General features: G+C 62.4%; 1 protein-coding gene across 1 annotated transcript in view; it reads right to left on the reverse strand.

The window, feature by feature from the left end:
* Positions 1–7,764: 7,764 nt before the first annotated feature.
* The window catches only part of LOC111157054 (adenylate cyclase 1), an 83,796-nt gene continuing 78,702 nt past the window's right edge, over positions 7,765–12,858 (reverse strand). Inside the window, exons 18-20 of the mRNA XM_022518267.1 lie at positions 11,510–11,624; positions 10,185–10,309; positions 7,765–8,103 (exon numbers count right to left, since the gene is read on the reverse strand). Coding sequence (XP_022373975.1) covers positions 7,765–8,103; positions 10,185–10,309; positions 11,510–11,624 — 579 coding nt within the window. The remainder of the gene's footprint in view (positions 8,104–10,184; positions 10,310–11,509; positions 11,625–12,858) is intronic.

Raw genomic sequence — 12,858 nt, forward strand, 5'->3', positions numbered from 1 at the left:
CTCCAGCTGCCGCCCACCCTGCAGACTGGACTTGGCAGCCCTGTGACTGGGGGAGCCGTTCCTTGAAATTACAGTTGGTCTCTCTCAGACACACACCCCTCAGGGCGGTGCATTCCCTGTGATGCGTCTTCCAGACCTCTAAGGGAAGATGCCCATTGAGTCGGGCTGGAAATTCGCCCTGGGGCTCAGGGTGTCCTCAGAGGAGGCAGAGCCCGGCAGCTCCTCCACCCCGCTCCTCACCAGCCCTCCCCTGCTGAGCCAGCCCTCCCCTGCTGACCGGGTCTTGGGCTCTATCAGATGTGCTGAGCCTGGGCCACATTATCATGTTCCCCAGAGTCTGGCCCAGTCCCTCCCCTCCCCACCAGCTACGGGTCCCTGTGATGCCTGCACCAAACCTGCTTCTCTTGCCCCCTCTTGGGGGTAGGAGGGGGCTTCTCTGGATGGTGGCATTAGGTGCGTCCTGGTGGAGGCTGGCCCGTGGCAAACCCTCCCTGACATTCTGGTCTGGTGCCTCGTGGCCTCTTCTCTGCTAGACCCCGACCTTCACCTAACCTTGGCCTGTGGAGCCCAGTTTTAGGAACCGTCCTGGCTCAGCCTCCTGATGGCCCGCCCCCACACTTGCTATCCACCCTCGGTCCACCTTCAACAACAGTCCCTGACCGGTTAGTCCGAGACCAGTCTGAGAACCCCAAGGAGTATGAATCATATTCTGCGGAGTCTCCGGTTGGGAGCAGAAGCCGAGCCCCCACGCCCCCCAACCCGTGGTCACAGCCAGAGCCCGGCCCAGAGGACAGCGCCGACTCTGGAGGACACCACAGTCTCCCCTGAGGAAGGCACGTCTTCACACAGGCCACACGACCCAGTGGTTTGCAAGTAAAACGGCCACAGGGTTTAGTCAAGCAATTTTTTTCCTTTATTTTTGTTAAATAAGGTTCCAGAAAGTATAGTGCAAACACTCAGTAGAAAAGTCGCAATTAAGAAATGTACATTCACGTTAACATTTCAGTCCATTCACTGGTTTGTTAATAAAAATAGGACCCATTATTCAGTGACTTGTCTCGGTCGAACAATCTTGGAAAAGACTGGAAGGTACAGTGTGGGCTGGCGTAAAAATAGACCCGTATTGATTATACAAATCTATCGACAGAAGCTACCTGGTGACCGTGAGCTGCCGTCGTTCTGACCCCGTCCCAGGGTTCTGGGTCTGCAGAACCATTCTCGAGCAAGCTCCGCAGGCAGCGAGCGTGTCCCGCTGCCACCCCCGCCCCGCCCCTGCATTCCACCGAGCGGCGCGGCCACCCCCCAGCTGGACAGGAAGGGTGCAGGGGCGAATACGGCCTTTCTCGGCGAGGCAAGAAAATCAGGGATGGGCTGTGGGTTGACCTTCGGTGAGAATCAAGCTACTTTAAGGTGTTTGTGATCAATACGTCACCTTCCTTGTGCAAGATGGTATGCAATCGTGCAGCCGGGGGGGTGGGGACGGGGGGCTCTGGGCTGGGAGACGCTGCGTGGCCAGTGCAGGCGCCTGCCACATGGGTTGGAGCCCCAGCCTGCGTTGGGTCGCGGGGACGCTCTGCGGCCAGCCGGCAGATGGCCCAAGGCGGGCCCGTCCCTCTGCACATGCTGAGTGTTTCCGAGTTCAAAGTGGGTCTCACACACGTGGGGATCTCAGGGCATGCAATTTGGGGTGCACATGCGTGCGAGCCCAGTTTGTACAGGGGGAAGGCAAGCCCGCGGGCCCCTCTGGGACCGGCACTTGGGAGTGCGGGCGCCCCCATGTGTGCAAGAGGTGGTGGCAGGCTTCCTCGGGATTCCCACAACTGGAGGCCAGTCCCCTGAGACGTGTGCTTCTGGGCCCGGGGGGCTGGGGGGGTGCTGCTGGTGGGAGGCAAGAAACAGTTCTGGCTGCTGGTGGGCCCGTAGCCCGCACCGTGGGGAGCGCGAGCCCACAGATGTGGTGCTCTGTGTGTTTGTTCCTGCACACACCCCCACACACCCCCACACACGCTCAGGGAGCCCCGGAGTCGCCCAGCTCTCTCGCGTGTTAGTCTAGGACGACCTCTCCGTTTAAACATCAGCTCTCAGGGCGGGATGAGAGCTGTTTGCAAATCGAGCTTCTGAACAGAGTCTGAGCTGCCCAGAGTCGAAGCAGTCGGGGCCGGGGAGCCCCGTTTCCTACCAGCCTCCGCAACCCCAGTCTTGCCTTCCACACATTCTCCGGGAAACCTGCCCATGGCCATCCGACCCGCAGAAAGGGGCGCTGACCACACACCTCGTGCCTGTGGCGTGAGACGCTGGGTGCTCGACCACCAGGGGAGACAGAGCAGAGATGGACAGCTTGACCCACGGCCTCCCAGGGCTCACATCTTGCGGACCAGCACGTGGGGGCCACCTGGCTTCATGCACGTGGGTAGGTGTGTGTGGTTTGGGAGCTTCTGGGGCCCCCTTCTCGTTTGATGCCAGAGAGGCCGTGCGGAAAGACACAGGCAACCATCCCTCCTGCTGAAGGAGGGTCTGTGTGTTCTCAGACAGGATAGGCTGTGGGCATGACACAGATTTAGGATTTAGGATAGAAAGCGACACAAGGTGGGACTTCTCAGGCTAGCTATGAGTGTCCTTGGGGGGTCCACCGCTGAGGACAGTGTTCTGAGCTCCCCAGGGTGCACCCGGGGGCAGGTAGTGGGGCCAACACTCCAAACCAGCCTGCCAGGGTCCCCACCACAGGGGCACTTCAGTGCAGACCAGCTGGGGGGGGTTCCATCAAACCCAGTATGGTGTCAGCAAAGAGCCACTGAGTAGGACGGAAAACCAAGGGCTTGGGACAGGCTGGCATGGATCTCGGTCCTGCCACTCGTACTGTGTGACTTTGCTCAAGTCAATAACCTCTCTGAGCCCCAGATTCCTCATGACACTGTGGGGGCCGTAAGCAACCAACGGGTGACAGGTGGAGAAGGTGCTCTGGGGCTGCCAAGAGATGTGGGTCTTGGTCATGGTGGTTCCCTTAGTTTGTGGCTACATGGAGAATTCCAGAAGAGAGAGATTTTCACTACACGTGCCAATGGCTACTGGCCTCTCCTGCAGCTTCAGCACGGAACGTACACAATCGGTGTAGGAAGGAATGCACGGATTTCATAAAGGGAGAAAGAGTTGTGTCTAGAACACCCTCCCCTGCCAGGTGTGGCATACACTCACGCATGCACACACCCACACGTGCACACACATAACACAACCATGCACGCGCGCGCACACGCACGTGTACAATCATGCTCGCAAACATGCGTGCACACGTACACGCACTGTACAATCACTCACACGCATGCACGCGTACACACGTGCGCACACACATGCACGTGTACAATCACACGCTCACAAACATGCGTGCACAGTACACACGTGTACACACACACACACAGATGTGATCGCAGCATGGCTCCAGCGGAAGAGTTACTGTTTCTCTCCATGAGCAGATCTGATGGGGAGTAGATAGATGACAATTTTCAGGGAAATTTAAGAAATGCAAATGTATGAGTCATTACCATGAGGTTGTTTAGGGAGGCCTAGTCCCGAAACGCGGCCTCTGAAATCAGGCTTACTTCGCTGAACTGGACATGGAGGTGACCCACGCGCCCCAGCATCCCAGGACCGGCCTCCAGTGTGTACACACAGGAGCTGGTGTCCGGAGCCGGGGTGTCCCCGGGAGCGCCCTGAGGGTGTGGAGTCTGGCCCTGGGCATAGGGAGGAGCTAAGGGGCCCTGCCTCATGCTCTTGGCCACAGCAGGCCGTCCCTCCCACTCTGGCGCCCCTGCACACCCACCCCTGCACCCCTACATTCACAGCTGTGGGGCCCACACCCTCTCCGGGCACAGGGACTGCCTTTGGCTCCTCGCCACCCACCACCCAGAATCAGGGATCCTGTCTCACGTCCCGGGGGCTTGCCTGTCAGCACCAACCCCCACCTCCCAAGTCCATCTTGACAAAATTCACAGCTGGAGTTTATTCCTCAGGCTGAGCCAAACAGCCTTCCTGGCCGTCTACCTCATCCCCACCCCGCCCTCCAGGAGGGGGGTCCTCAGGCCACCCCTAGCAACCCAATCCCTGAACCAGACTTCAACCCAGCCCAGTCTAAGACTCATGGGCGGAAATGCAACCCCAGATACTGTGAGAAGAGGTCGCGTCCCCACGTGGTGTCTGCATCCCCTCGGAGAGTGCTGGGGCCTCAACTCCCCACCCAGCTTTCAAAGCACACTGCGGCTGGGACATGACGACAATGCAGGGGCGCGGTTGTGCCCTCCGGCTTCCAGTCAGCCACTCCCTGCCCCTTAGTCATCCCCCAAACCAAACACTTCGAAACCAACTTCCTCTAAGGAGTTTGATTTGTTGCTTTTTAAGTTTTGTTGTTTTTAAAACTGAAGCCGCTACAAAATCAGCTCAAGTCGGTTTCCAGGGGCGACTTTCTATGGACCCAACAGGCCCGTATGCTTCAGAATTACAAGTGTTGGCAGTGCTCTGTGACCCGCTGAGTCAGAGAACTGCTTGGTGCGCAGCGGGGCGCCCCCCAATCCCCGAGACCCGACTCCCACGTTGCAGGGCGCCCACCATCTCGGAGACCTGGCTCCCACAGGGCTGGGAGCCCCCCATCCCCCACGCCCGGCTCCCATGCAGCGGCAGGTGCACACTTAGGGAGCCCCTGCCTCGTGGGCTGCGCATGCATGTCATGGGTGGAGCCTGGCACACAGGGAGGGGCCCGCAGGACCCCAGACTTGGGGAATCCCGGAAACACATGCTGGAATGAAGCCAGGTCCACCTGTCCGGGGCACACAAGCGTGAGGCCCACAGGACCCTTCCTTCTTCAGAAGCAGGACAAAGGAGGGGTTCACACTACTTCTGGGTGCTGATGGGACGAGAGCAGGCATTCGTATCATCTGGATCCAACACACAGAGCAGGTTCATCGGGCAGGACGAGTGTCCCGGCCCGGAGGCTCACTGTACCCCGTGCGCGCGCTGAGACGGGTTAGAGGGTCGCAGGTGTGCGCAGACCTGCTCTCGCCCCGAGGGTGACTTCACTGACAGGGCTGAGGCTGGCCCTCCGCTCCCTGTGCCTGGGACACCGACGACAAACCCCACAGAACTCGGGGCCTGAGCTGGGTCTGCAGGGGGGGCTGGGCGGCCACCAGGGTGTCGCCCCCTCCCATGGCGTGGTTGAACGTGGGCAAACTCGTGTGCATGGCTTATGCTGGAATCACCGTTGGCTTTGGACTGGCCTTGTCTCCGCAGGTTAGTTATTGCCTCTGGAGACAGGAAGTGTCTGGAAGCGCTGTGGCTCTGGGGTCTGACTAATGTGCAGCCTGGGAGGGCCTGGTGTGGTGGGGGGGGGCTCCACACTGTAGCTTACACGCACCGTGCAGCGGACCCCCCAGGCCCAGTGGTCCGTGGAAGCGCCTGGAAGTTTGGTGCTGCCTTCTGCACTACTGAGGTTGGGAGTAAGTGGTGCACGAGGGACACGCGGGTCCCCCTATAGTGCCGAGGTGCCCCCAAGCAGGGGCGTGGTGCCTTAGGAACGTCACACATCTGGATAAAGAGTGCCATGCGCACGGGGGTTGGGGGACTGTTCTCATTTTTGGTGGGAGTGAACAGGTGTCCCCTGAAACAGTGCACTATTTACAGAGCATCTTAAATAATTTAGACAGAACCCTACTCGAAAGGCTAACGTTTGCCTGTAAATACTGTACGAGATTAAAAATAAATAAGGCAAGATCATACAGTCTCATCACAAATAAAGAGGAAGACATCGTGCACCCGCCTCCGAGGGTCGCTGCAGTGGCTCCCGCGCCCTCGGGAACGGTAGGGTCTGGACTGCTGATGACCGACGTGTCGCGTGCTCCTGGGAGCTGGGCCTCGGTGCCGTGGGTGGTCCCCCATGGGCCCTCCCGCCACGGCCACGCACAAGGCAGGGCTCCAGAGCTCTGGTCCTGTGGACCCCCGGTCCGGGACCGGCAGGGCTGGGGGCCACGGAGACTCTCTTTGGCGTCCACCTGCCCCCAGGTCACTCGGGTGGACAAGGAGTCCATGGCGTGTCTCTGCAGGGGCAGCCAGCTCCTCTCCCCAATGGCTGATGGTTGGGTCCCCGCATCTTTAAACAGCAACCTCATCCTTGGGCCATCCTGACCACCCCGCCTCTGTGTCCACTTCGAGGAGGCAGGCGGCCCACCCAGAGAGCTCAGGATCCTGCCCCTGGCCTAAGGCCCAACCTTCCATTCTGTCTGTGAAGTCCCTTTGCCACGCAATAGAGCACGGGGTCAGGACCTCAGTGTGGTCCGCTGCCCCCTGGACTGCCCTGGTGGAAGCCTGGTGGCCACCAGCAGGCGGGCTCCAGGACCCTGGCCAGGTCCTCAGTCCTGCAGCCTGGCACAGATGGGCACACCACACAGGCCACATGCTCATGGGACTCCCAAGATGACTCGGTTTCCCCTGAAGGGATCATGCCACGTCTCTCTAAAGGCTGAGCGGGGATGGCTGGGCCACAGAGTCCTTCTCAGTAGCGATGGTAGCAATGGCCTTCGGTGGCCCCGCGCAGAGCTGGTTCTCAGGAGGGAGGCTGTCCACCCACCCATCTCCGTCCTGAGTCCCACATCGTCGGCCTATCCACACACAGCCCGGCAGCCGACCTGCTGCCCCACGGCCGGGCAGGGCTGAGGCCCACGGAGGACACCACGCCTCGTGGGCCCACCACAGGAACAGCCCGGGACATGCACAGGGGCTCAGCCAGAGTAAGCCCAGCCCCTGCCCACCGGTGCCAACCTGCCTTCCTCCTGCGGTCGGAGCTGCCACCCAGCGCCCCAGCAACACATCCCACACGTCCTTGGTCTGCACCTGTGCGCGTGGGAGACCCCCAGGCCTCCCCAGAGTCCCCTGCAGCCCCCTCCCTGCAGGTGTCACCCAAACTCACTCCGAAATCCCACGTCCGGGGTACAGCCTTCTCCGCGGGGAGCTTTCTCTGTGGCGAGGTATGGTTCGCTTGTTTCAAAATCCATGCAGGTTTGTGCTGTTGTGAGGAGAGCGGGAGCCCCAGACACGGGCGCAGCAAGGGCCCAGCGGCCCCGATCTCGGTTCCTTCCCTGACAAGTGAGGCCAGGGTTTGTAGGGCCGAGGCCATCCGGGGGCTGAGGGACATCTCGGGACTGGCAGGCAGAGCAGGGATGATGCTGGTCGCGACACAGAGACGTGGCTCGGGGCCCCAAGAATTCCAGAAGACCTGCCTCTGGCCCTCGAGAAAGGGCTCCCAAAGGAAGCCAGCAGCCCTCTCTGTGCTGTGCGGCTTCTCCCCGAACCGCGCGCTGCCGGCCCAGCCCATCTGGGCCCGGGGGCCGGGCTTTCTGGCCCTGACACACGCGCGCGGCCTGGCTCCCAGCCCAGGCTGCTGCAGGCCTTCTCAGAGCGTGCTCCCACTCTGCCGGCCACAGCTCCACGGCTCCAGCTGAACCGAAGCCTGGGGCCGTGGCAGACGTTCCCAAGGTCCCGACGCTGGACGCTGAGCTGGCCAACCCCAGGCAGCCGCTCCTCAGCCACCGAGGAGAGGACTGAGGGGGCTGTTCCCCTAAAGCCTCAGCATCCAGGTGGGCAGGGCTCGCCCGGCCCATCACTGCCCAGCTGCTTCGGGTCATGCCGGGACGGCACCCCTTCTGCGGCCCAACCTCCGGCTGCAGGCCCTGCTCTGTGGGCCGGGCTGGTCCCTGCTGGGGCCCCCAGCAGCCAGCGTGGGCTCCACTAAGCCTCCTTCCCAGCTGCTCCGGGGGGCGGGTGCTGGCCGTGAGGGCCCGGTGGGAGCCCCGAGCCCTGCAGAGCCCCTAGCCCGGCTCTGACTGGGGGGCCAGCCATGGGGGCCATGGGGGGCGGGCCTGTGCCCAGTTTGGTCTGGAGGCCAGGTCGCCCGTAAGCACACATTTTCCGCTCTGCGTTCAGGGACCTGGCCTGGGAGCCATTTCTATCGGTTCGGCCTTCCAGGAAGTACGTCAGCATCTCACCCTTGCCCTTGACGCTGACCTTCCCACGGCACACGAAGCGGTAGGTGCCCTTTCGCAGCAGCCGGTGAACCTCCTCGGTCACCTGCAGCAGAGAAAAGCAGGTGAGCGTCCCCGGGGTCAGCAGGGGAGGATCCCGGGGGCAGGGCTGCCAGAGTGCCCCTCCTCCACCCCTGCGACCTGTCCCCAGCATCAGAGAGCGCCAGCGGACGCGAGGGGCTCAGCCGCCCACTAGCCCTGGGCAGGCTCTGGAAAGCAGCGCTCTGGGGGCGGGAGGGCCCAGGGTGCGCGGCAGGCTGGACGGGACGCAGAGACGCAGCACCTGTCCGGGCTGTGAGCCCCAGGGCACCCCAGGCACATGCCAGCGGCCCGGACACGGAGGAGCGGGACAAGCAAAGCTAGACCGCTAACAAGGGCGTCCCGCGCGCGCACTTCAAGGAAAGGACCAGAAGTGAAGGTAGGACTCCTAAAATGAGAAAGGGGGTGGGGCGTGCTCCTTGTCAACGCAGGAGGAGGCACGTGTACGGGGCCACGGGCGGGAGTGGTGCCTTGGGCAGAGAGGGTGTAGGCAGCACCGGCGGCCCCGACGGACAGACCGCGTCTTCCCCGCGCTGACACCGGTCCCACCCTGGCGCACTCACCCCGGACACTGACACCGGGCCTGATGGAGGGGAGGGGCCCCGTCTGCACAGAGCTCCCCTATCACAGGGCCTCTGGGGCACGGGGCGTTAAAGGGGCAGCTGAGTGCTCTGTGCCTCGGGGAGTCCAGACACAGACACGCAGGGTGGCAGCAGTGGGGGGCATGGGAAGACCACCCCAGCACGCAGAGTGGCCACTTGGGGGGTCACAGGGCTTGTCGGACCCCCGGGACCCCGTGTGGCAGGTGCCTGGGTCAGAACAGGGGCACATGGGGCTGCGATCATCCAAGGTACCCCCATGGATCTGCCCTCGCTCTTAATCCACACGGGGACCCACAAGCAGGCAGGGGACGGGGCCGTGGCAGGGGGCGCCCCGTGTGCAGCTGGGGACACAGACCAGAGAGGCACAGGGGACACAGACCAGAGAGGCACAGAGGACACAGGCCAGAGAGGCACAGGGGACACAGACCAGAGAGGCACATCGCCCGCAGCCTGGCAGCCAGGAGAGGCCAGGCCTTGAGCGGCAGCCATATCATGGAGAATGGCCCTGGACCCGGTGTCCCGGGACAGGCTGTGGGACGGCGGCGTGACAGCACCTCCAAGCAGCATGCTCACACATGCTGAACTTGGTAAAAATGTCGTGTGTGTTTCACAATAATACAAGAAATTCAAAGGAAAGACTACAGCTGGGGCTGCTGTGAGCAGAGCCTCCTGAAGGTTAAACTTTAACCAAGACCCCAAGGGCCCACCAGGCACCCGACAGGGAGGCAGCGCCCTCCAGCAACCGGGCGGGGGACTGAACACGCGGCCCTGGGAGAGCGGGGCCGGCGCCTGGGTACACGCCGGTCTCGGAGGACCTCCTCAGGGATCAAGCCAGAGAGAGAGGCCAGCGCTGGACCCAGTGTCGCTCAGAGTGCCCAGCGGGAGCCCAGAGGCCAGCCGCGGCCACACTAGGGGACAGGCTCCTCCTCCCCCGAGGCCCCCGGGGGTTGCAGTGCGGGCCCCGGCAGACCTGGGTTTGCACGGTTGGAAGGGGGTCCTGAGAGCCGCTCAGACCTGTGCGTGCCTGGGAAGGGCAGGCACCGGCCCAGAACCTTTCGGGGGGCGGGGGCGGGGGCTGCTGCAGAGTGTCAGAGCTGCCCACAGCCTCCCAGCCAGGCAGCCCCACAGCACCCACCCCTGAAACCCAAGGAAGCCCCTCCGTGTAAGGCAGCTGGGCAGGTGGGCAGAGTCCTGGATGCTGACGGGCTCGCTGGGACGCCAGCACTCACCGTGCCCCTGACTCGGCACGTGGCCACAAGGGAGCCGACCCCCAGGGCCATAAGACAAACCAAACCAAGACCACCCCGGGTCTCGGGTCCTGCCTTACAGGGCACAGACACGCTGCGCCGGGCGGCTACGGCTTTGTGTCCCTGCCCGGAAGAGGCAGGCGGGGGAGGGACACTGAGCTGCTCCCCCCACCCCCCCCCACACCTGCCTTACACCTGCAGGACGGCACCCACGCCCTGGGCAACTCTAGCGGACTGACCTGGATTCTGCCCTGGACACCGGTGCTGTCCATCCGACTGGCCACGTTGACCGTGTTTCCCCAAATGTCATACTGTGGCCTTCGAGCCCCGATCACCCCGGCCACCACGGGGCCAACGTTGATGCCTGGAAGACAGCCACGGAGTGCCATCAGCACCGGCAAGGCTTTGGGGGAAGGAGCTGCCCCTCTCAGGGCCATGGATTCCTGGGGTCACCTAGCCCAGGGCCCCTTCCCAAAGTAGGGACCCACCTCATTGGGAAGAGGTGGTCCCCAGTCCCAGTGTCTGCTTACACATGAGCCCCGGGGAGCAGAGAGAGTCCCGTTTCCTGGACCAGCAACCCCAATGCCAGGAAGCGTTTCAGACTGCAGAACGGCAGTGTGTCCCCCCGTGGTCCCCTTCCAGGAGGCACAGTCGCTCCTGACGGTTTCCCGGGCTGCCACCCTGCAGGGCGTTCAGGGTGTGGGGCCCACAGCTGTTCCGTCTTCCGGGATCTCTGAAGTAGGGAGCAGAGGCCCCCGACTTGCCGGAAGAGCGCCAGTCACTCCTGCAGCCATCCCACAACGGGGCTTCCTGGCTCTGCTGACACCATGTCACATGTCCCCTTGTTCTGCACCCACGCACAGACTTTTCCGGGTTAGGCACATGTGGTAATGATGTCGGGGGCCACTGACCTCATCCGTGCCTCAGGCCCAGCAGTGGGATGGCCCTGGGGCTGAGCTGGGGACCCGACAGGGGCCTGAGCGGCTGCTCCCCCCCCGCACCCCCCCTCACCCAGTGGCTGCGGGGGCGTGGGCCAGACAGAGCCACCTGCTGGGCGAAAGGGTCTGGGCTCGCACCCCACCAGGTCCCCGGGGGCAGGAAGTGTCTGTTCCCGGCGCATCACTGCATGGATGGTGGAGCTCCGGCCCGAGGACAAAGCCGGAACGCAGCTCGCAGGCCGGGCAGGCACCAGGATGGGCACCAGGGAGGGCACCAGGCCTCAAACAGAGCTGTGCTCGGAGCCTCAGAATGCCTCCAGCTCTGGTGGCTGTGCTGCCGCCCTCACGCCATTCCGGCTCTTAGATATTTCTCTGGACACTAGACGTCTGAATTCTAGAACCACCTCTGGGGGCATTTTCCTCCAGCTGCATGTGGACGCAGAGGTGTTTCGAGAGCTGGACGGTGCCCCTTGGGGTAGAGGGTCCCTGTGTCCCCAGGCCCGCCCCTGGGTGACCCCACTCTCCCTCCTGGGGCCCTGGCGTAGGTGGGGGCGAGCAGGCCCCCAGCCCCGGGTGGGGTGAGCGCAGCGCGCTGGCCGGAGCGGCAGCCGCCCGCAGCCACGTACCGACGCGGAGCACAAAGTCGTTGTAAGACTGGTAGTTGATTTCGTCCAGGACGTCAAACATCTCGATGGCGAAGTCGGCCAGCGTGCTGAGGTGTGAGGAGATGCACTTCTTTGCCTGTGCGTGAGCAGACGGGGGTTACCACGTTTGGGGGAGTGAGGGCAAGGCTGACAGCCGGGGATGCTTGGGAGGCGCCCTGCCATCCCCGCGGGGGGATCAGGGACCGGATCACACAGGCACAACTGCGTCCACCGCCTGCAGGCTGGGTGCTGGCTTAGGGTCAGCCCCTCGACGGGCTGCACACCCCTGCAGGCAGGGGCAGGGGTGCCACGGCCCGAGGTGCACAGGGAAGCAGGGTGGTCTCCCCTCACGCAGAGCCCGTGGCTCCCACTTCTTTGTGCTGCTACGCGACCTCTCTCGTGCCAAACAATGACAACGGTCCATTGTCTTCCTTTGGTAAGAGTCCTGTCAGCCGCCTCCCTCACACGGTACCCCTCCCGGTCACCTCCTGCATTAGGACCTTCCTTACCACCGAAGCGCCCACAGTGACCCACGATGGTTACTAACTACAGGTCACACTGGGCTTGGAGGTACGTGTGTACATCCTGTGGGTTTCCACAAACGTAGAATTTCATGCACCCACAACTATACCATAACAGAGCAGCGTCACTGTCCCCCACCCCGTCCCCCATGCCTGTGTGTTCATCCCCCTCCCTCAGCCCCTGGCAACTCCCAATCCTTCCACCATCTCCACAGTTGTGCCTCTTCCAGAACATTCCATAACTGGGATCCTCTAGCATCAGCATCTCCGGATTGGCTTCTTGCCTCCGGAAAACGCATCCAAGTTTCCTCCACGTGTTGCCATCGTGTGACACGTCGTTCCTTTTCAGCGCTGAATAGCGTCTCCTTGTCTGGATGGACCGCGGTGCGTTATCCCTTCACCCAATGAAGGACACTCGTGGCTTGCAAACTTCGGCAGTCCTGAGTACAGCCGCAGTGAGCACCCAGGTCACATATTGTGTGGACACACACTGTCCGCTCCTTCGGGTAAATGCCAAAGACTGTGATTGCTGGATCGCAGGGTTAAGAGTATGTTTCGTTTTGTAAGAAACAGCCAGACTGTCTTCTAGACACACCGTGCCCCTCTTCATCCCCACCAGCCATGGGGGCGCGTTCCTGTCACTCCGGGTCCTCGCCAGCGCTGGGTGTCCCAGGGTTCTGGATGTTGGCCATTCTGATCAGTGTGTAGTGGGGTCTCGCGGTCTTGATTTACATTTCCTTGATGACATGTGACACAGAGCATCTCCCTACACTTACCTGTCATGGGTGCCTTCTTCGGGAAGAGATCTGT

This window comes from Enhydra lutris, unplaced genomic scaffold (assembly GCF_002288905.1).
Source record: "Enhydra lutris kenyoni isolate GAN:26980312 unplaced genomic scaffold, ASM228890v2 scaffoldscaffold51, whole genome shotgun sequence".
Classification (NCBI taxonomy): domain Eukaryota; kingdom Metazoa; phylum Chordata; class Mammalia; order Carnivora; family Mustelidae; genus Enhydra; species Enhydra lutris.